This window comes from Mauremys reevesii, linkage group 2, assembly GCF_016161935.1.
Source record: "Mauremys reevesii isolate NIE-2019 linkage group 2, ASM1616193v1, whole genome shotgun sequence".
Taxonomy (NCBI): Eukaryota; Metazoa; Chordata; order Testudines; family Geoemydidae; genus Mauremys; species Mauremys reevesii.
In genome coordinates, this window is record NC_052624.1 from 230,511,088 (window position 1) to 230,535,949 (window position 24,862).

The following is a 24,862-nucleotide window of genomic DNA, read 5'->3' on the forward strand; positions in this document are numbered from 1 at the left end:
GTAGCTTTTAAATATATTTTTTCATCAAAAAATATATATGCAATACACTGAACTGTTTCCCAATAAGAGATGGAAACAAGGGGGGGGGGGGGAGAAGGGAAGGAAAGTTTGCCAGAACTTGATTTGTCTAAATAAATTCCCTCCCCACAAAGCATTGAAATATATCCTAAATTAAAAATCTGACCCATTTATAAAAAAAATGCAATCTAAAAATCAAGAGACAAAATGAGTTTTCAAAGCAGGCCTATGTCACACTAGTAATCTGCAATATGCACATGTATAAGCACAGTTGTGAGTTATTTTATTAACTTAAAGTAGCGCTATGCAAATCACTCCTCTCTGTGCAACACATTCTCCGTTTTCCATTTTTTAATAGCTAAAGCTACATCAGAAAGATTTTGTTCCTTATAAGTATTTTATACAAGAGGTTTCCAGCCAACATCGACAATAAGACACTGCAATGTTTCCAATCAGTTAGATTTTGTTTTAATGACATGGGCATTTCTTGAAATGAACACAGCTATTACCTACAAAATAACGCACATTAATTTTGATGGTCTTACAAAACCAGTACTGAGCTGCAAATCTGATTCAAAGTAATATACTGAACGTTCGAGAATATCTAAAAACAGATATTAATTTTTTACTTCAATTTTGCAATACTTCTTGAAGAACTTGAAAAATATGACGCTGTAACAAGATATTACCAAGATTATAAAAACTGGTAGGAATAATACACTGTATCACTGATCCTCAGTAAGTAGAATTCTGATTAATATTAATCACACTAAGTGTTTAAAAAAGTGTTCATGGTTATTTAAAAAGTGTTGTGGCCCCCTAAACATTTGAAAACTGATAACCTTTCCACTCTTTATTTAAAGTCAAAATGTTTTTTTAAAAAAAGTCTCACAAAACAATAGCAATAATCAAAAAGCATGAATTGTATTTTTGTAATCAGTAAGATCTCTAGTGCTGAAGGGCTTTTCATAGTAAAAAGCAGATTCTTTGGGGACATTAGTTAGTTAACTTAATAAAATTCAGTTTTATGATGATTTTTCCTTCCTGCTACGAGGCGAGTCTGCTCCATTTGAGGTTACTGTTCCATTTACTCCATTTTCTAGGAACAAGAAAAAAAATTGATGATTTCCCAAGCAAAATAACAAATAAATAATATATAAATAAATAAATTATATTTGATTATCTTTAAGTTGTTTTTAAGTCAACGTATAGCTTTTGTACATGTTATTCCAATGTAAGTATTACTCTGCTAAATGCAGTCTTAAGAGACTTTCATGATGCAATAATTGCAATAGCTTAAAAACATTCTGTGTAAAAAAAAAAGTCTGTTTTACATAGTTTGCAGAAAAGATTTTAAAATAGAGACTGATTTTGAGTTCTGGACAACTAGTATCCAACTTTACAGATGAAGGGTTCTAAAGAGATAATCCCAAATCAATTTTTTAGAAGCTCAAACCTTTTGCTTTTCTGCAATGTGTGGAGAATACATAGTATAGTGCAGCAAAAAGCTTTACTGGCATTCATCTGGGATGACTTACATAAATCACTCATGGATTCACCTTTCTTAAGTAATGTATCCATTCCAAGTTTATGTTAACAAAACACTTCTACCACACTATCAAACATATGTAATAATATATACAGTATATTATGTGCAGTTTGTAAATATATGTTTGTAGTGATCTTTTCACCTGCCTCTTTCTCTGTAGACTTTCCTTCCATGTGAAGTGCCAATGGAAAGTTGCTGGATTGTTAGTTTATTATAAAGCAAAAGCCATATGCATGCATCTAAGTACATTTTTAAACCCCTTATAAATTAGCCAGAAGATTGTGGTTTTTTGTTGTTTTTTTTTAAACCAGTACACAAAGGCACATCTGTGACCCAAGAACTATGCCCCTGCCAAAATTTAAGTTATCAATCTCCCCTACTGGAATACTTAAGCTGTTCAAGAGATTGCAACGCTGAATTTTCTTTTCTTTGTTAAATCATGGCAAGGGTAGTCATTCCCATTCCCTTTGTTCTTGAAAATGCCTGAAATTCTTGCTCAAACGGACGTTCTCTTTAATATGCAGGGCCGGCTTTAGGACGTGCGGGGCCCGATTGGAAAGAGCTGCCGCCGAAATGCCGCCAAAGACAGCAGCAGCGATTGAGCTGCCGCCAAAGGTAGCGGTGGCAATTCGGCAGCAGCTCAATCGGTTGCCACTGTTTCTGGCAGCACTTTGGCGGACGCTGCAGGGCCCCTGTTCCGGACGCTACGGGGCCCCTCTTAGGCGCAGAGCCCGATTCCTGGGAATCGCCCTAAAGCCGGCCCTGGTAAATATGCTTCTATAACAACAGGCTTTGGAAATTAAGCCTTTTTAACCCTTGACTGTCCAATGATCGGGTTTCCTTAGGCTATGGATTTATTAAACCTGCTGTATCCTTGCAATTAAGTTAGGTACATACTGCATTGTAAACCATAGTAGACAACATCTGTCTGCAGATGCAGTCAAAGTGCATAGGGGCTTAAAATTACTTTTCCCTTCCAAACTGCTTTCCACATCACCACTACTGTCTGGTACTTTCCTACACTAATTCTGGCACGGTGAATCCTAAAAAGACACTCACCATGGAAGTGGTGCTTCATTGCTGCATCCTAGAATCCCCAGCAGAAGGAGCAGCAGCAACATCACAGAACTGAGAGTTCATGTGGTCTTTGCCTTAAGGCAACCACCAACACTACCACGAAAACACCCAGGAGCAGACAACTGTACAGTCCCAATAATCACATCCATAAATTTGACCCGTAGAGCAGTCATCCGCAACCAGCTCAAGCTTCTGCAGAGTTTGCATTCAACAAGCCCTACATTACTCCAATTTCAGATTAAACACTCAATTTTGCCTGAATCACAGGTAACTAGCTATATCACTCTGCCCTACTGGTCCCCTATTGGCTTGCTCCTGGCTTCAGCTGGAGTAAGTAAAAGCGAGAAGAAAAAAAAGGGATCTGGAGACATACACTCTCGCACAGGGAGAAAAGAGCTGGGACCAAATCTCTGTAGCAGCAGGACCTGCCACACGACTTTCTGCCCTTTTCCCAGTGGAAGGGTGAAAATACACCAATACATCTATCTAGCCCCAACCCCACACCATCAAAGTCTCAATCTCACAATGTGTACATTTTAATTCTACAGCTATTTCTGACATACCCAGATGATGTTGGCAGGCGTGGGGTTTGGTGCACTCAAGCACATGTGCTTAATACATACCACTACCAGGCCTGAGCAGCTTTAAGTTTTCACAATGGATATAAGGCTGTGTATAATATCAAAAGGAAAAAGACATTTTTGGGAGGGTTTTAAGCCACTTTTCCCTTTAATTTGTACTTCTTCTCCCATGGTTTTTCACAAAGCAACAAGACAGACAAAAAATTAAATGGGAACAGTAGTTGTAAACCCTCCAAAATTGGCTGTGGGCCTCCAGGGTAGGTATAACATCTAAAATAACTTGAATTGTGGTATTTCACAAATAAAATAAAGTGTCTCTTTTTGTTGTTCTCATGATATATGTAATTACTAACAACTAATATCCACCTTGAAGTTTGATGTAGGTGAGTTACAACACACACATAGGAGGGTACTATAATGATTTAAATCAAGGTGATTTAAGTTATTGAATTGTATTATTATTTAAATCACTTGATTTTTTAAAAAAGTCATTAAGTCAGGTTGAATCTTTGCAAAACTAATTAAATTACAATTTAAATAAACGGTGGTGTTTTGTTTGTTTGATATTTGTAAAATACCAGTACTGGAAGAGTATCTTACTTGAATTTTATAAAACTATGGCAAAAAATTACTGTATTAATATTACCAGTGAGAATTATTTAAACTTTCAAATACATTAGAGTTGTGATTAAAACAAACAAAAACAAAATCATACAGACTAAAATTTACAAAACCAAGAGCCTAAAGTTAGGGTCCTAAGCAGCATGGAAGCACAAGTCCCATTTACTTTAACCTGCAACCCAGCTGGAAGAACCTGTTATTTGCTTAAACAAAAAGCTATAATTAGAGAACAAAGTCTCACATCACACCAGAACTCCAAATAGGGCCAATTGTTCCCTTAGGCAAATTGCCTACATATTGCTTGAGAACCAGAGTAGTGTAAATGTTAATTCACCCTAGTGTGTCGCATGCTAACTGTCCTGCATGGACCCTGCTGGGAAGCACCAGAAGTTCCCTTGTGCCTGTTACATAGTATTACTTCAGGACTACATTAACAGGCACTAGTGAACTTCTAGTGCACGCCAGCAGGGTCCACGCAGGACAGTTAGTGCACGACAAGCTAGTGTGGATTAACGTTTACACCCCTCTGGTGCAAACTAAAGCACCATGTACACAAATCCCATAGTCAATTTTAAGAGATATTCAAAAAGGATTACTCTCATGTAATTCAGGCCTAAGAGTGAGACAGGTAAAAGTAGAGTGCAATTCAGAGGTGACCTGCAAAGTCTTAAAACAGCCACGGACTTTTAGATATCCCTTTAACCTGGCAAACTGGAACACATTACCTTAATTTTTACAAGTCAGGTGGGTATTTGAGAGTCACCTTTAAAACACTCAGGTAATTTTATCTGGTATATTTTATATTATCTGGGTTATATATAGCCAGTGAGAACAATTTCAAAGTTATTCCTCCTTGATATCAACCACCAATATTAGTTTCCATTAGTATGAGTTTGAGTATCAAAATCAGAAACATCTCATTTCACACAGCAAACATTCAACAGCACTTTACCCAACTATGCCAAATAAGTTTTTCATATTGGTTTAACTCTATCTTCAGAAAGAAAAACCTTGCAATACAAACCTCGCTCTTTTTTGGATGGTCTACCTTTAGTTGTTACAAATTTCTTCTTCAGTGACTGAGGCTGAGAAGAAGAATGTTCTCTCCACCTTCTAAGCTGGAAATTAATGAACTTCCACATCATAAAGGCTTGAGTTCCACAGATTGAGGACAGTATAATGATTCTATAAACAGATTTAAGACAGAGCAGAGGTAGTCATGTAAACAAGTATCAGATGAAGGCATGTCAAGTTTGTCAAGTTTACCAAACAGTTAACCCTCAAGGTTTGTATTTGTCAAGAGAAGCTGCCTGTTTGCTCACCAAAGTATATAAAATTTCCTCAGACACATGCAAGCAATCTTTCTTTTCAATAGGCAACAAATTAGAAACTCTTCCCAGTAGGCAAATACTGATTCTTCTCATGAGACTTTATGAGGCACAAGTCAGCCTGGTTCTGACTTTACTTCCTTATTTTTGATTACCATTAAGAGACAGCTGTTAACACAGATATGGAAATAGGATTTAGCAAAAGAAGAGAAAAATTAGAGTGAGAGACCTACAGAGGGTGGAGACTGGTCAAATGCACAAATATGGAAGCAGTAGCAGACTCAAGGCATTCTCTCTCCTTTCCCATGTTTGTCAGAAAAGCTCCTCCGATTACCAGCGGGCTATGGTTTACTCCCCCATAAAACTGTGAAGTTATTCGATAAGATGATCCCTGACCCTAGCAGTATTTTCATACTTTCCTTCCTCCACAAATTAAAATCCTGAAAGGTAGAGGGTGCATAGAGTATGACAACAGCATGGCTCCTAATTGTGCCATGTTACTGCAGATGAAAGAAACACCTCACAACCAACAGTGAAGTCTCTCTAGGCCCCTGAACAAGTGCCCTGTCCCTTTTATTGGTGCCTTCAGAACTTCAAGGACTTCCCTGAAGAACCCACAGCTCATTTTCCTGGGTGAGGGAAGGGAAATGGTGGCTGCTCCTTTCTTCTGCCTGAGAGGGTGATCTGTAGGTAACTCCATGTGTTACAGCTTGGTTTATTGGAGCTTACAAGATTTTTCTCAGTGGGATGCATCTAGAGGCCAATCTACAGATTTTAGGACAGTTGAGAGACTTAAAACTTCTGTATATCAGAGGGCCCCTTTAAGTCTAAAGCTGCATTTCTCTGGCAAGACAATCAACACTATGATCTATAGTAGTACAAGAATTCTTCAGTTAATAATTTTGTTGTGGAGTTGGGCAAATGCCTTACCATTGCTACCAAAGCTCTGGACTTGAGGGTATGGGCTTTAAGTAAATTAATAAAATGTCCTCAGTCTAATATGACTACAAAACATTCCATAATATGCATTAATTTGTATTTTATTCCTGGGGAAATTCTGCACCACTGCACATGTGCAGAAACATCACCCCACCCCCCGCAGATTCTCTTTGCTTTCCACAGAAAAATGTTTTTTGTGGGGAAGGAAAGAAAAGCTGCACCAGTGTTCATTCACCCTCCCCGGCAGGACGGGCACATCTGTTCTGGCAGCCAGGGGAGAGGTAAGTCACCGCAGCTGGGCGGTGGGGAGACGACGACAGAGATGGCGTTTCCCATCCCCTGCATGGAGCAGCTGGGTTTGAGTCACATCACCCCCAGAAATCTCCCCCGGCTGCAGGAATCTCTACACTGGTATCTATGAGTGTATGCACGTGCAGTAGCTGAAGCTCGGTGGAGCGGGGGTTCCAGATGGAGCGGGGGGAGACTCGGCAGGAGGGGGTCCACATGCATGGGGGTTGGGTGGTCGGAGCGAGCAGCTCCCAGTACACAGTGACCCCTCCCCTCCCCCATTTCCTGGCCCCATCACTCCTCACTCACGGGAGGGAGGGGTCACTGTGTACTGGGAACCGCTCCCTCTGACCGCCCAACCCCTGTGCATCTGAACCCCCTCCACACACACCCCACCGAGCCTCACCCCCGCACACACACCTGGAACCTCCCACTGAGGTCCCCTGCATTGGGAGCCCCTGAACCACCCCCCCATGCCAAGCCTTACTCCCTGCACTGAACTCCCCTTACACCAAACCCCCCAAGTCTCACCCCCTACATTGGAACCCCCCCAGACCTGGACCCCACACCACTGAGCCCCAACAATCTGCACCCTGACCTGCCAAGCCAACCCCATTCCCCCAGCACTCAGCCCCATCGCTGCAACCTAACCACCTTTACCTGGACTGCCCTGCAGAGTCCCATTCCTCCTGCGCCCAGAACCCCCGTGCATCCAGATACCCCCTGCACCCAGATTCTGCCACACACAGAACCCTGGTACTCTTGAGGGAATTCTACACCAAAAATTTAAAAATTCTGCAAAGTTCTGCATATTTTGTCAAAATAACACAGTAATACAACAACAATATAATGACACCATTTTCAATTATTTTGGTAATTTATTTCAAAATACTTGTCAGCAAATAATTGAAAATGGTGTCATTATATTGTGTTATTTTGACAAAAAAATGCAGATTTTTAAATATTTTGGCGCAGAATTCCCTCAGGAGTAATATTTAAAAAAAAGTTTCAATTTACCATACCTGATACCCAGAACGTTAAAATTTCCAGTAGTTAAACTGAGGTCCTGATTCTCTGCTCTTGCCAGGCCAAAGCCAACAGTGAGAACAGAGAGAATCAAAGTCAGAAGTCTTCCAAAAACAAAAAGACCAGCCCACAATGAAAACCTACAAAGAAAGTGCCACAAGTCAATAAATATGCATATTCATTATTTGGATAACATCAGAAAATCATTAGTCTGACTGTTTATTTCCATTATGTGGGACTCCGTTTAGTTAGAGAAAACTATCAAGATGTCTTTAAAAATTAGGACTGATATTCAACATGAGATGTTACTGCTAATCTCCTTTCAATTCTCAAATGCTTACACATTTACTAAAATAAAAATTCTAATAATTCTTTGAATAAGGAAGTTGCTGCAATAATTGAGTTTTTTTTTAATTACAGAAAAGATGTGGTGATTATGTATCTTAAATATGGTGATAGTCCTTAAGTTAGATTTTAAACAGCACAGTCATTTATGCACAGTTTTAAGGATCAGCATAAGTGAACACACTAGATATTATTCAACTTCAGAATGTTATCTAAGAGGGGTATAAAGTTGCTAACTGGGAGCTACTAATTTTGATTGCTAAAAGCTTAACAGGAAAAACTACCTCAACTCTTGGCCTTTAACCTCCATTTTCTACAGAGTTCAAGACGTTGTAAAAATCAATGACTGTGCTCGCCCCCCGTATTAAGGTAAACAATGAACGTGATACTTATTAGCAGCTATGAATCTGAAGAATTTCATTTGGAATTATGTCAAGTTTACTGTGTCTGCTACACCAAATATCCCATTCTTGCATGTATCATATAAAGTATATAATAAGGAACAGAATTCTGCTGTATCAACAATTGCTTGAGTAGGCAATAGGGTAATATGAAATTATTTGTTTTATAGCATAGAATTAAAGAGTAGTATTCTATATTAGAAATACAGAAGTCACACTTCTGAAGGGCAAGCAAATTCTAACTGAACTCATTTTTATTGTGGCTATTGTGCAGCAGAAATACAAAGTTTGCAAGAAGCTCGTGAGCCACAAAGTAGTTTTCTTTGTTACAGTTATGATAAATACTTACCCTTTTTGATACTTTTCATCACTGAAGTAAAAGAGGCGGGAGATGTGGAAGAGAAATTCAACAAAGTAATGCAACACCAGAAGAACAAGTCCAAGACGAGTGAGGCTATCAAAACAAGAGCAAACCAAGTATTCAAACATTTTATGAAATATTTATGGTAGCAGATAAATCCAGTGAAATTTAGCTTAAAACTGACTTACTTCAAAAGATAAGCTCCAGCAATATGAAAAAGATAAAGTCCAATGTAGACAAGCTGGCGAGGGATATCTTCCTATTAGACAGAAGAATGAATTAGTCTATGGGACACAATGTTTTCATGTTCACTGATTTTATAAATTTCATTTAGGCTGCTCAGACACCTTAATCCTTCCTTTCATAATATTAAAGTGTCTCCCATGACTAGATTTGTTTGAGTCTCTCAATTCCATACTAGTCTCATTCAGGAGTTAACAAATAGATTAGTTAGTGGTAATCTTAAGCATCCACCAGAATAAAGAAGAATAAATGGGGGGAGGGGGAGATCAATTGTCAGATAAAAATCAGAGGTGCTTTTCAAAGCACCTCAAGTATTTTTCTTAAGGCAAATTTGAAAAATTATGCCTCTGTACTATATTTCACTTACATATCAAAATATACAAATATTTCACACACCAAAATTACCTATTATGGCAACCAAGGTTAACCCAATTACAATTTAAAAGTTTATTTTCTGCTGAGTTTTACTTTTTCTGTATACACTAAAAAAGTTCTATTAATTAATGAACTCAAGAATTTTCACATAAAATGCAATGCTAAGAATGCATCTGTTTTAGAAGTGTGAGATCCTCAAGATGCTTCCATTTCAGGATTCCATCCTCTTAGGCTGATCTGTATGCTGGCAGCACAGTGAATTTTTTATTAGAAATTATACCAGTATATGTGCTGGCACTTCAAGTTAGGCTTTTAACTGGTTCCATTTTGATGATACCACATGGAAGTTAAATAGAGAGAGGAAGAGACTGAACAGGCAGGAGGAAGAGATAAGAATAGGAGTAGGGCCAGAGAGAGTGAAATTAGATAGAGCGATTTAAGAATAATTATAAACCATTTGCAAATATTAAAGAATCACCCATATGACCATATACTCCAGTGATACATAATAGTGTGGGGTGTAATACAAGTCATGTTCTTAAAGAGCTATACACAATGTACAGGACACTGACAACATTTCAGAGAACCTCTACATTTTTGGATGAGCTTCCTCTACAGAGAGAGTGAAATATTTCAGTTTTCGCTTGCACATATTATATAGTAGTGGAAATTGTGAAAAATCCATCCAGCAAGAACTACAATAAACAGACCTGTATTCTCATGTCAAATCAAGTTAGCATGTGCAAATCTGTGTGCCTACCATAACACTAGTGAGATACAAAAATCTAGCTAGAGCATGTGTGATGTTATCTGATTAAAATATGACCATATAGATCATTGTTGCAACACTGCTATATATATGCAGCAAATTTTGTACAAAGGTTGTCAAAGTGAGGTATCTATGAAAAGGTTATGATTTGCTGGTTATGATTATGCTATCTGAAGGCATGTATCATTTTTTATTTGAAGTTATAAGTATTGGCTCTATACCTGGATTTCAAATGTTGGCTCCTGGGGTACCGCCCACAAGGTAGCTAGGCAGCACATCTTGGAGGGACTATTCAAATTAAGGGGCTCATCAAGAAACACTTGGTTGACAACAGACCATGGGAGATGTCCATCTACACTAAGTGGACTGTCATGTAAATATGCTGTCTGGAGTGTAGGTAATGGCTTCCTGCAATGACTGAGTGAAATAAGGCATGAACATGTGACTTGCCCATGTGACTGCAAACTTCATCTTGTTATTGTAATTTTCCACAGTAAGAACAATGGGATGCTCTCTACATGGCAAACACTACAAAGGGCCCTGGAAACCCCTCCTTTTTGTCTTCAATCTTGCTTCCTGCCTCTGGAGGAACTTTGCCACAAACTGAAGCTCTGAACAAAGGGCTGAATGACCCTTCCAAGCTGTGGATGTATTCCAGAGATTTGACTTAAGCCAGCAGTTTATTCCATCACTGCTACAAGCCTGAACCAAGAACTTTGCAATTATTGTATGTACTTGATTCTTTTAACCATTTTTAACTCTCACCTTTCTTTCTATGAATAAACCTTTAGATTTTAGATACTAAAGGATTGGCATCAGTGTGATTTTTGGGTAAGATCTAAATTATATATTGGGTGTGTGGCTGGTCCTTTGGGATCAGAAGAACCTATTTGATGAGACTGGTTATAAAGAACCACTCATCTGTGAATCTGGTGTTTTTGGTGGTGACATAAGAACTAGAATGCCCAAGGAAACTGCTTTTATGACTTCTTGTTAGCCAGTGTGGTGAAAAAGAAGTTTACTTTTGTTGTTGATTTGGTATATCCTATTGGGGATTAGCGACCAGTCTTGGGGGTGTATCTTCCCTATTTCTCAGCAGTTTGTCCTAAATTTGGCATCCTCAGTTGTGACCCACTGAAGCATGGTTCTAGCATGACCTTCCCCATAAGGTCTGATGGAAAAGAATAAGAAAATTCTCTTTATTATAAACAGGCATTCTTAAGACTCGTGCTCTTAATACATGGCAAGCAAAAATTGTGCAAGCTAGAATTCTAGATCTGTTCACAGTCCAGCAAGGAAATAGGTGTCCTCATACCCCTCCTCTTTAAATGACAGCTGCTGTCTGAAGTGAAAGGTGAAAAGTTACATGCATAGAGAAGACATACACTTCAGGCTCTGCAAGGGGTGAGGATCTACAACTTCTGAAAATAAGAATTAAAGCTAAGTTTTGTTTTCTTCATTTCTCCTCAGCCAACTCACTTATTAAAAGCTGCATCAGAAGGAAACATATCACACAGGGTACAGGTTGGCTAAACGTGAAGTAACACCAATAGCACAAAAAAGCAAATTAACAAGATAAGAGGTGATTTGTTTTGTGATGTACCATCACCAATATGGATGCATATCCATCTAATAGAGAATAGCCAATACAGATACAAGTTAACAGCTCAGTTCCTTCTCCTCCTCCCTGGGTGACAACAGGTTTCTTCAGTTGAGACCTTCCAGAACTGGAAAAAAATTACAGCCAGCATACAATCCCCTGCTTAGTCACTTATTTGAGCTTGATGGCCCACTGGGATGCCCGGAGTGAGTGTCCGTATGGGTGTTGCCACAAAAAAACAAACAAAACAAAAAACCACTCAGTTGAAATTCCAGTAAGAGAAAGAGTAACTCTGGATAAGCCAAAATGGGCTAGATTAAAGTAATGGGTGAGGGGAAAGATCAGCCCTGAGCCCACTAGGGTGAACGGAGATCCCTCCCATAAGACCGCTCAAGAAGGCACAGGCCCAGTATCAGGTGGGGGCCCAGTACAGCTCCATCCAGTAAATGCAGTAGAATGGCTACTGTTCTGGTAACTTGTGAAAACTGTCTCCTCAAAGATCGACTGGACAACCACTTCAGGCTCAAGCCATACATTCTAGAGATGCCACTAGCTGGACTACAGGCATCAGCTGAGGGATCTTTCCTCAAAGTTTTCTTGGGTTGGAAATGCCTGCAAGGGAGGAGTGTTGGATGCAGGCTCTGATACCTATCTCCCAGCCTATGAGGATCTTTGAACAGTAAGACGAGAGACCTGGACTCATGGAAGGGTTATGTTCAAGAAAGGTAAACTGGGCAGAAATCCAGGAAATGCCAGCAGACTGAGCCTGGCCACAGAGTTTGGACAGAAGATGTGCTTGCCTTTCCAAGCACAAGTTCAAATGAGTCTGAAAAAACAACATTTAGAAGTAGAATTTAGGCTCCAAGTTTTACTAGAGAGTCTAACATAGGTGCTGGAACTAGGGGTGCTGCAGCACCCCATGGATTGAAGTGGCTGCCATTTACAGTTTGGTTCAGAGTCTCTCAGCACCCCAACTATAAAAATTGTTCCAGCACCATTGGAGTCTAAGGCAGCCTCTACCTTATGAAACCTAGTTACAAGATGATGGGACCCCAATGGAAAATCCTGCTACTGAGTGGAGCAGAGACCTCTTTTTCAAACCTATCTTGAGAAAACCTTAGGATAAAATTAATAGGGGGATTTCCTGGCAAAGATCACATGAGATCAAACACACCCTGTAGTAAGCAGAGGAAGTACCCTTATTTTGCCAACAAAATGGATGACAAGGATCCAGATTTCTACCTTTAAAGCCAGGAGCGTTCACAAGTCAGGCCCAAAAACTAAGTGGCATGGGGTTGAGGTGAAAGAAGGAAGAGCTCCTGATGTTGTAGTTTCTTTCATTCTAGCAGATGGAAGCTGAGACATCATGCACGACACAGGTCACAAGAATACACCTCCTGTGGCTTCAGACTCTACTGAGGAATACAACTCTGGCACATACATATTTCCTAGGCTGTCATTGCAGGCAGAGCCTGAACAGTCAACAGGTGAACCACACCTTCCTATTATTCCACCCCAATTAAGCACAGCAAGGATCCATAATAGACAAAAGATGTCCTAGTTGCTCTGTCAGGTTCTCTGGCTCAAAGTGGCTGCCTTTTGCAACTGCAAACTCTGCTGTTATTACCAGGGCCAGGCATTTTAATTTGCAAGACAATCCTAGATTTAGACATTTAAAATAGTGTGCAACAACTCCCTCCCCCCCAACAATACACACAGATTTGTTAAAAAGAAAAATTAAGTCAACCTTTGTTGGAAACACAAACTAACCTGATGAATTTCTGGGTTTAAAAAAAAACAAATGTCATCAGCCTGAATCAGCACACACTGCCGTATAACCATAGAGGACATGGCACATAAGAGTTTCCTGAACAATATAAGAAACCTTGATGTAAATACTTTCCAGGTTTGTCAGAAAGATGAAGTGTTTATCCTGTCGAAAGAATGAGACGCTAAAAAGGACAATCCTCTTGTAAATGGATTCTAAGAACATCAAAACTGATCCCCCATATACTTTGTTGCCCACGTGAAATGCATGGAACCAGAAGATAAGTCACTTTGACTACATTTTAATCAGCTATTTTGTGTATATGAGCTCCCTTGTAATCTGAAGAAATGCAAGTTTACCACCTTAAAACTGCTTAGTCACTAAAATGAAATAGTTACTATTCACTAGAATGAAATACTCTGCAATTTACAAGCTAGAAACAGCCTTAATCTAGTCAAGACTTATTATTGCCCACTGAAGGAAAGACTTGAAGCAACTGCAAATTCTCTTAAGGAATCATCTTAGACGTTCATGTAGAAAGCTAGATTACTTTGTTTTCTGATGGCTCTGTGGCTGAGCAAGTACACCTCTACCCCGATAGAACGCGACCCGATATAACACAAATTTGGATATAGTGCAGTAAAGCAGTGGGGAGCCCCAGGCCCTTTAAATCCCTGCCCGAGCCCTGCAGCCAGAGCTCCGGCAGTGATTTAAACGGACCGGGGCTTCCTGCAGCGGCTGGAGCACCGGGCCTTTTAAATCACTGCTGGGGAAGCCGGTCCAGTCTGGCACAGTGTACCGGACCAAACCTGATATAACGCGGTCTCACCTATAAGGTGGTGAGATTTTTTTGGCTCCCGAGGACCGCGTTATATCGGGGTAGAGGTGTATCTGTGTGCATCAGATTTGTATCCTTTGCTTACACAGGAAACGGAGTCTGGGACAGCTAATGAAATCATGCAGGGAATAGACACAGCTTTAGAAATGGTGGGGATCAAGACAGTAGAGCTCAAATCAAATCTAGGTGATCTGAATTTAGATAGCATAGCAGTAAATATACAATGTTCAAATGGTGTACAGGCCAAGACACTCAATGATATTGTGGACTGCACTAACCATACCCTTGAGCTTGTTATTTAGCTCTCAAAGATCACCCCCATCCCTAAAAAGCTTAATTAAAAAAATAAAATTCAAATTTTGCTATTTAAGTTCCAACTTCAAGCATTTGATCTCAGAAGTATCTGCTGCATATACTGGGTTGCTAGTCAGGCCAGAAAACTGAAAAAAGTGATCATGATAACTTGGCTATCATCTACTTCAAACACACTGCAAAAACTCAGGCACAAAGTTTGATGAACTCTGAGGGAAATCAAAGCAAACAAGTTTGTGAGCTCAAACTGCCATGATAGACTCAATCATCACCGTGACTGAAGTTCCTTGCTTTTTAAGCTGAGGGTATCTTGTTGCTCGAGGAATCACAAAAACCAGAATTCTCAGCAGTGAAAGACTATCCCAACCAATATTTATGTTCAGTAGAACTACTAATTTAAATATTATCCAATATGACTAAGGGTAGCAGAATCAGGCCTTTAACCAGCTTCATTTAAGAACTTGTCTACATGAACATTTAGTTTGTAACAAGCTGGGTTGTCAATCTACCTCATGCTAGTCTGCCATGGACTGTCTGTCCGCATGGACCCAACTCTGATTTAAAAGAGAACTAAGTCAAAATGCATTAAACTGTTAACACACATCAGTAGGGTCCATGCAGTCAGTCTGCAGCAGAATAGAGTGGGGTAGATCCAGACCCCAGCTTGCCGCAAACTACATGTTTATATAGACAAGCCCTAATTGTACTAGTAAGTATACATGCAGTGCTCTAAATTTACAAATTACTGTAGCATAATTTTGAAAAGTGTATTAATGTAAATTTAGAAAAGTACTCACTGAGGTCTATTTATGTGCCAAGTGAAAACTTAAGGGTTTAGACATATCTGCAATTTGGCACATAAATACACCTGAGTGACTGCTCTCCTAAATTTAGGAAGAAAGTTCACAATCTCTTGCATACTTTTGGACCCTGGAATACTTGTTAACTGCAGCGGCTGTGACCTGGAAAATCTTTTTTAATACTTTGAGTTGAGGACACAAAAGTTTCCTGCTTTAAAAACTTTTGTTTTGGTAAGAGATGGACACACACAATATATGAAGCAGTCATAACCTCTAACTCTCCTTACCAATAATCAACCTATCACTTATCTCAAGAACAAAATTAGTTCTTTGCCAGAGACTGAGAAAGGAAGGAAGTTGCAGTGTTCAAATCTGATGAAAGGGGGATGGAGAAGCATATATAATTAGCATATTGGAGGCACTGCAAACCCAAAGACCTTGTGATCTACCCTGGCACTCTTTCACACACTGAGCTAGATGGGACCTGGCAGGCATCACCTTCCAAACCTCATTAAAAAAAAAGAATGGAGGCACCCAGTAACACAATCCAACCACCAAGTCCTGAACACAGACAAGCAAAGAGTTTTGGTTATTTCACTTTATTAGCTAGAACGAATAAAATAAGAATGGTCTCTGCCCATTTTCAAAAGGAGGTGAGGATTCCAATATTAAGAGGACTCAATGTACACAATGGTAGATTTAAGATTTCAAAGAGAGTACATGTGATTGGGAAGGTTAAGAAACTTTGACAACACTATGCCTTGTCTACTCTTCTCCATAAAAGTGACTTCTGAAACTAGTTAATTTTTTGGAAAACCACATACTTTTGGGGCAGTCAAATTATGTTACAGAACTCACACTTATTCCCACCCCAAGATCACCTATAATGGGATCTATACAATACTTGATTTTACACAATCTAATTCACGACAGTCTCCCTTTGCTAAATAAATATATGTGCTGTTTCCTAAAATTCCTTGAGCTGGCCAGGTGGGTAATCTTTACACTACCTCCCCAAAGATATCTATTTAAGATTCCCTGCAGTTGCTAAATAAGAAAATAATTGCTACCAACCCTGCAATAAGCATCAGATATGATTTTTTTTTCATTTTAGTGAAAACTTACTCACTCAGACTACTAATTAAATAAAAGAAGTTTGAAACAAACTTACATTCAGTATGCACAGGGAAAGAATTCTGACATTTGTTTTTACTACATTAGAAGATCACAGTCAATTTTGTTCACATAGAACGTATTAGTGTTTAGAGAAAATACTTGATTACACAAATATCATTGAGGCCAAGAAATTAGCAGGATTAAAAAAAATTAGAAGAAAAATGAGAACATCTATACTTACTGAAGCAAGGAAAAACTGAAGGGATTATAAACTCATTCTTCAAGATATAAACCAATCTGACAGATATTATGCAGACCCCACTTCCAGTTTGGTGTCTAGCAACTTCCTCTGAAGCATTTGGTAACTGACCATTCTCAGAGACAGGATACTGGATCAGTTGGACTACCGGTAAATCTAATCTACTAAACCTTATGTTCTTAAATATGCTTAATCACTTCTAATTACAAAGAACCAGGGCTGGATCCTGCCTCTGTAAAGTCAATGGCAAAAACCCCTCTGACTTCAATGATGCAAGATTAGACCATAAATGGCAAGATTCAGTTGTTTTTAATAACAATTAAACCAGAAGCCACCACTTTGATTTTGTCATATTGGACTCACTGTTTCACCCTTTGAGTGTTGAAAGTTATGAGGCAACGTTTTTATAACAAACTGATTTAAAAGTATTATTTAAAACACTGGTTAAAATTGAGAATTTACCTTATAAATGAATTTTTGATTTGCAGTTCTTTAAAGTGTGTAATAGAAAGTCAATCTTATTTGCACCAAATAGGGCTTGCATGGAAGTAGTATACTGACAGCTCCCACCGAGAAAGACAACAGCTCCATTCACAATGGAGATACTGAAACAATTATAGATATTTCAAAGTAACTATTCAGAAAAATGCTTTAACACATTCTTCAATAAATATGCAGCTATCTAATCAACTCTTTGATTGAACATTGAAAGCATGTTCAGATGATGGCCTACAAACAGAAGTGAACTATTGGTTGATACAGAAGCATACACCTCTACTCCCCTATAACTCGGCCGTGGGGAGCCAAAAATCCCTACCGTGTTATAGCTGAAACCCTGTTCTACTGGGGTAGGGGCAGCAGGGCTCCGGCAGTGATTTAAAGAGCTCCAGGCCCCAGCTGCTGCGGGGAGCCCCAAGCCCTCTAAATCGCTGGTGAGCCACAGCCCCGGGGTAGTGAAGGCAGGGCTCCGGCAGTGATTTAAAGAGCTCCGGGCTCTGGCCGCTGTGGGGAGCCCTGCTGCCGTAGCCCTGGGGTAGCGGCGGCAGGGCTCCAGCAGGATTTAAAGTGCCCAGGGCTCCTCGCAGCAGCCGGAGCCCCAGACCCTTTAAAGCGCCGCCCGAGCCCCGCTTCTACCGCGCTATACGCAAACCCGTGTTATATCAGGTCGCGTTATAGCGGGGTAGAGGTGTATAAATTATATAATTATACTGAAACCTTCATTTCTGGCACAATTGTGAGAGCACAGCAGTATTTTCACCGTTAAGATTAAAAAAATGTTTTCAGCTTACTTTTTTGGTTTTCTGGAAGTACAATTCTGGAAAAGCATGAAACCAGTATGCCAACTGTGAGATGTAGAAAAACTTCATTTGAAACCTGCATGGTACAGCAATAAAATAAAAAACATCACTTCTGTAACTGCAGTCCAAACTCAAAAATTTCACGAAGTTTTCTGCACACTTGGTTAACCATGGATTTGACAATAAAACGAATACAGCATCTTCTCAACACTATTCACAGAAATAAGGTTTTTGGAAAACAACAATGATCCAAAAAAGATATTACAAGAGTAGCTAAGCGCTTATTAGCAACTTCATTCTCTGCAATATTGCCCTTAAGAAATACTATTTCTGCTAGTTACTTTAGTGTTGTGGGGCATCAGGTTTTAAGCAGAGATTTTAACCATCTCCATTACTGCTCCCCTTAGTTAGTCTAAACAAAATACCTACTCTCGGCCATAAATCTTGAAGGATAATCACTACTTTCTAACACTGAAGAAGGAATAAACCTTACGGAATCAGCGTGTGTGGGTAATCCTTCCACAGAGACGTTGGATCCGATACATAGTTCTCCTGAAAATACATAAACCTGTTGGTTACCTTTTAATCACAGGACAGACAGACAATAAATACAGAAGACAGTGATGAAAGTCTGTCACATTTCTCATTTATAGCACACGTGCTATGGAAGCAGTATAAGTGAAACTGGAAAATGCACTCTTATTCCAGAATAAGAGTGTTCATACATAGAGTTAGTTCCAGTATAATGATATAATTATACCAGTAAGTTTAGTCATGTTAGCAAGCCCTGATTATTACTGGAGACAAGAAAAGACTTCTGTTTCTGGAAACTGGAATGTAGTAGAGATTATATATATATATATTATATATATTTTTTTTAAGAGAATCTCAAAGCTCTTCACAAAAAGTAATTATGACTGAGAGTTTGACCAGTATTTAAAATAAATTTTAGAGGTAAGTAACCAGAAGCAGAATCACTTGTTTACAGTCATACAGCATTGAAGGGTTGGAACAAAGATAAGGAGTCCTGACTCAGTCCCATGCTCAAAAATTGATTTGTTGTTTGAAAGGCAGAACCCCCAAAATTAGGGTGGGGGAAGGAAATCTACCATCACAAGTACTAACTGGCATTCAACTGTGACAGAGATCTAAATACAATAGGCAAAAGACTTCTCTGATCTAATATTAAAATACATGGCTGAAAACTACAGTTAGTAATTTTCATAGCACAAAAGTTAGATGAGCAAGGGTGTGATATCTGACAATATAAATGAAAGATAAAAGACATACTCACAGAGACAAGAATATTCGTGCCCCAGACACATGAGAAAAGGTAGAATGCACTAAGTTGTCCAGATTCATTGAACTTGCTGTGTTTTGTTTTGGAAAAGTGCATTCTCCTGTTAATTTTCTAAAACAAAAGTTATTTATGTTATTGATAAACATACTGAACCATTTGTTTTAAGAGGAGGATGGTTAGATGTTTCTTATGTATAGTTTTCATAAAATATCTAAAACTGAAGTCAATGTAGCCACACATTCTAATTAAATCTTACAATAATAACGTATACCATATTTATCTTAATGGAAGAAATGCATACTTGGTACTTACATCAAGCACATACTCCTGAATAATGGCATGCATGATTATTGCTACCAGCATGTAGAAAAAAACTGTAGCCAAGTCCTTGATACCATAATGATAAAGGGAGATTGTTTCTGTAGATTGTTCTTCTAAAGGACAAAAACAAAGTTTTACTTTTAGAAAGCTCGTTATAAAAATCATGTTCAGTCCAATTAACAATAAGCTTGTCTATTTCTCAAAGCAGTATTGTTAAGACAACAAATCAATTAAAAAGATATTCCTATTTTGTGCTGGATACAAATTGAAACCAAATTAATGATTCATGATTGCATAACTCACTAGTGACCTAGTTTATAATCAACTCCCTCTCATTAAACTAAATTTGTGTCTGTAGAGATGTACAATGGAAAACATAACTAATGTATTTAAACTCCAAAACTCAACTCTTACATTTCCTTCTTGACTACTTTAAATTATTTGTCCCCCTCTGACTAGCACAGAGCATTACATACAGGCCCAGAATTCTAAGAAAAAAGATATTAAGAGGATTCATGTGCATCTTTAAATTATTTGTCCCCCTCTGACTAGCACAGAGCATTACATACAGGCCCAGAATTCTAAGAAAAAAGATATTAAGAGGATTCATGTGCATCTTTTAATATGATTAACACAATGGAACAGCCTTAAAAATGTTATCACAAAACTAATCTCATGACATCGTTTAAGAATAAGAGTGGATTAGCAAGAATTACTTTGGTCAGCATCCAGACTTGCACAGGGTCAATCTTACAACGAACACTCAATTTGGGAGAGTACAGCATACCAACAATTTATGAAAATTCTGTCTACTCCATGGTACTAGTGTTTAAATTCTCAAAAGATACCTACCTGTAGCTGGAATGGTAACATTGTACTGAAGTGTAACAAAAATGACAGCGGCTTTTGCTGTAATCTGAAAGAACAAGACAAAGTAAGTGCTATAAAATCTAAATTAAAACAAACCAAAGTTTACTAATCAAAAAACACATATCCAGCATGGCTTGAACTAGATAAGCAGTGGAGGCGGGTGCTTGGCAATGATAAAGGAAAGGAACCTCAGCTCAACCTCATTTGATCTGACTTTCAACGGGCAGAACTGCTTGTCTAGGGAAGCAAACTCCCACAATGCAGGGATTGAGCATTGCCAGAATACTTTAACAATCCTCTCCAAAAAGTCGCCTCCAAACTGCCTATTTACCAGTTAATCCAGGGGTTCTCAAACTGGGGGTCGGGACCCCACAGGGGGTCGCGAGCTGTCAACCTCCACCCCAAATCCCACTTTGCCTCCAGCATTTATAATGGTATTAAATATACAAAAAAGTGTTTTTAATTTATAAGGGGGGGGGGTCACACTCAGAAGCTTGCTATGTGAAAAAGGGGACACCAGTACAAAAGTTTGAGAGCCACTGAGTTAATCCCTTTCCACCACATTAAACTAATAACACAAGCTGCAATTCCCTTTCCACTATGCTTCACTCTAATATACCAAAGTATTGTAATGCCAAGTCATCTATTTTAGACCACTACCTTTGACCTTATTTTTAGTCAATCACCTTGTTTCAAACTCAATTTTAACATCCCAGCTAAAATAAATAAATAAAAAAAAATCACAAACAGGAGGGTAGGGGCGGGCAGGCAGACAAAATATAGAGCTGATGCTGACAGATCCTTAAAAAAAAAAATTACAACCAATGAATTGTACACCAGGCTCAAAAGAATCAGGCCTTGTCTACACTGACACTTTACAACGCTGCAACTTTCTCGCTCAGGGGCATGAAAAAACATCCCAGAGCGCTGCAAGTGCTCCCAGTGCTGGTAGACAGTGCTCCCCTCGTGGGTTTTTTTTTTTGTTTGTTTTTTTAAAAAACAGTGCTGTGACTATATAGCCTGTGACTATATAGCCTATAGACTGTTAAAGCGCTGCCACGGCTAGTTGAAGTTGCTAATGAAGACATACCCTTAGAAACCCTTGAACACTAGACAACACAGAAATACAAGCACACAAAAAAGTAAAACAAGGTGAACAGAATGCAGCTAGAGTAGCGATGCCATTGATTATTCTGAACTACATGAAAAATATTAAAAAGTCAGAACAAATGCAGAATAAAATTGCTACCTTTCTTTAGGAAAAACTTTTATGTATGTATTTATTTTTTTTTAAAAAAGAGCAGCACCACATTATCTTTTCTACTCCTATTTGCAAACAAGAAACCTGGTGTAAAATAGTAAAGACTGGAAAAGCTTCCATGAAGTCCACTTAATACACCCAAAACAGTTTTTTTTTAAATAAACAAAAATCAAGTTCAGAATATCTGGAACTGAAGGGTTTAAGGGATCCAACTACTTCTCTAGTGCCATACCATCCATCACTCATTATCACCCCTATACAGTTTACATCATCTATGCAACATTTACCTCTAATGTTTGGAAAAGTATTTACAGAGGTCAAAATATCTCAAGACCATAAAAAATCCCATTTCCTGTACAAGAGAACAATTTCCAGTGGTCACCTAGTCATTCTTTATTTTGTCCTTTGCTTCCAGCACTCTACAATGTTTTTACAGTTAAATGTCAATATGTATTCTGTGACATGAAAGCTAAGTACAATCCATGGGGCACCACTTTTGTTGATACCGAACTAACACAAAGAAGAAAAGCAGCAAAGAGTCCTGTGGCACCTTATAGACTAACAGTCATATTGGAGCATGAGCTTTCGTGGGTGAATACCCACTATGTATTCACCCACGAAAGCTCATGCTCCAATATGTCTGTTAGTCTATAAGGTGCCACAGGACTCTTTGCTGCTTTTACAGATCCAGACTAACATGGCTGCCCCTCTGATACAAAGAATAAAGATTGGCAGAGCCTTAAAACTTTCATAGTAAAAGCAACTACTAAAGAAGGTCTTTGTTGGTACAGAATAGCATATAGTGGAAAGACTGAACATAAAATTGAAAACTTACACTCCAGTATACAAAAATATTTTCAGCATTAGCAAAATCAGTTACTACAACAAACAATAAGGCATTATCACTTTGTTTTTTAAAAACAGTGAATCACAGGTGTACATAAAAAGGAAAAAAATTCAAATCCATCCTTCTTCCTTTCCACACAAAAACAGTGTATAGACTGTTTTCACAACCAAAAACATCTGGGAAGACAGACATGTCTGGCTTCCAGAGGCAAGCCTTAGCGTAGTATACGACAGATATATATTTATTTTAAACCCCTACTCTCCAATCTATGATGATAATCTGTGGCCTTTGGATACTGAATATTACTTAAAGCTGGAAAAAACTGATATAAAAAACTAGTGATGTACATAAAATGCTTATAGATCTTCAGGCTGCTCACCAAATGAATAAGGGATTGATTATGCTCTTAAGAATCATGGTAACACTGACAGACTATTAGCACATCAAATTGAGGCAAACATACTAGCACATAACATTGAGACTGTCTTATCTTGGCTCATAATAGGTGAGTGCTATTCTGAAGGGAGCACATATATTACCAGTCTTTGTGCACATTCTCAATAAGCAACTTCAGAGAGGCAAAAGAGACATTTTGCAAAACAGGAGATCCAGTAGACAAATTTGCCATTTCTTTTCACTTCAGTGACTTTTAAAAGAAAATTTAGAAGACTAATTTTAATTTTCAACTTGATCAGATAGTTTAGTCAGTAAATGTACTCTGACTTTTAACCATTGTCTCAAAAGCAGCTAGAAAATAACTAGATTTCAGTTAGCTCAAACATATTTTTTGTTGTCCCAGGCAGCAGCACATCACCACTTTTCTGGATGGTTGTCATAAGAACTTAGTTATGAACCTGAATGCAGACAGATGCATCTTTAAAGCTTAGTGGATACTTAGGTGTTGGATACTAAATCTTCACTAATTCCAAATTGATTTTGCATGGCAAGGTCATCCATCTTCCCAATAATTACTATCCAAACAAGACACTAAACTGCAAGGGCAGGTAAATGGAACGCATCTGCCCACCAACTGTCTTCCCCTTCAGCTGCTGCCTGGAGATGCAACCCGCACCTCTGCATGTGCTGCTGTTGTTTCTCACATGTGCTGTTGTTTCTCACATGTTTGCAGCGGAGGTGTGGGAATCACACAGCTGCTCAGGACCCTCAGTACCGGGTGGCAGAGCTCGGCAATCCCCGTCAGCCGGGGGAGAGGCAGTCTGGGACACGTCACCGTTTGCTCCCCTTGCCCAGGAGCTAGCTGGGGACAGCTGCCGCTCCAAGGGCAGGTGGCAAAGAGTTCTGTGGCACTTTATAGACTAACAAACGTATTGGAGCATGAGCTTTTGTGGGTGAATACCCACTTCATGGGATACATGTGAAACGCGCTCCCCAACAGGCCTTACGCTCCCGTCCCCCCATCCCCACTGCTTACACACGGCAGCCTCGCTGGGCCCCAGCCGCCGCTCCGCCTCCCTCAACACTACGAGCCAGACGCTCCGTCCCCCGCCCAGCTCCGACTGCCACGTAACCTGGCCGAGGGCAGCAGGAACCGCAGGGCGCTGATGTTGCTGCCGCACAAAGGGGAAGCGGCGCTTCCCCCACCCCGGCTGCAGCGCCGGCGGGGCCGCCCCATAACCCAACCCGGGGCCGGCACAAGAGGGCTGGGGAGGCGGTTGCGGGCGGTGTCCCAGGGAACGGAGCGTGGCCCAGCTCCAACAGCCCCCTGCCCAAGGCGCCCCTCCTACAGTCTGCTCCCTATGCAACGTGTCGGCCGCAGGGGCAGCTCCCCCAGCAGCCCGCGGGGTTAGGAGCCCTCAGGTATTGGGGGGCCGGGGGGTGAGGTGTGCTCAGCATCAGCCCCCCCCCCGCACAGCGGGAGGAGGAGCCTGAGCAGCCCAAACCCCGCCCGGCTGGGCCAGATCAGCGTATCAGCTACACACACATCCACCCTGCACGGCAGCGCCCCCTGCTCACCCCCACCCCGGCAAGGCCCCTCTCCCCTGGTCCGGGCACTAGGGGTGGGCACCCCCGGGGCCGTGCGCAGCCCGCTCAGCCTGCCCGGGGCGGGGGCGGCTCACCTCGAACATGAGCCCCAGCAGGAAGACCATGGCCACGCAGGAGACGATGTCCGCGTGGTTCTGCACGATGAACTCGTGGCTCAGCACGGGCGGGTTCTTGCTGCTCTTCTTGCGGATCGCCATGGTGGTGGGCAAGGAGCGGAGAGCCGCCGCGGCCAGGAAGGGGCGGAAGAGGAGGCGGCCCGCCTAGCGGAGCAGCACGTCCGCCCCGCCCAGCTCCTCCAGCGCTCGCCACGGCAGGGAAGCGGCTCGTCCTAGCTCCGCGCGCCGTCT

General features: G+C 40.2%; 1 protein-coding gene across 1 annotated transcript; it reads right to left on the minus strand.

Annotated features, from left to right (window-relative positions):
* Positions 1–463: 463 nt before the first annotated feature.
* TRAM1 (translocation associated membrane protein 1) lies at positions 464–24,858 on the minus strand. Its single transcript, XM_039522742.1, has 11 exons — positions 24,590–24,858; positions 20,386–20,449; positions 19,525–19,646; positions 19,207–19,323; positions 18,406–18,464; positions 17,904–17,988; positions 8,723–8,793; positions 8,523–8,627; positions 7,424–7,567; positions 4,871–5,031; positions 464–1,117 (listed from the first exon to the last, which is right to left on the minus strand). Exons 1-11 carry the CDS (start codon positions 24,710–24,712, stop codon positions 1,044–1,046), a joined length of 1,125 nt encoding a protein of 374 aa, XP_039378676.1. The 5' UTR covers positions 24,713–24,858; the 3' UTR covers positions 464–1,043.
* Between the last annotated feature and the right edge of the window lie 4 nt (positions 24,859–24,862).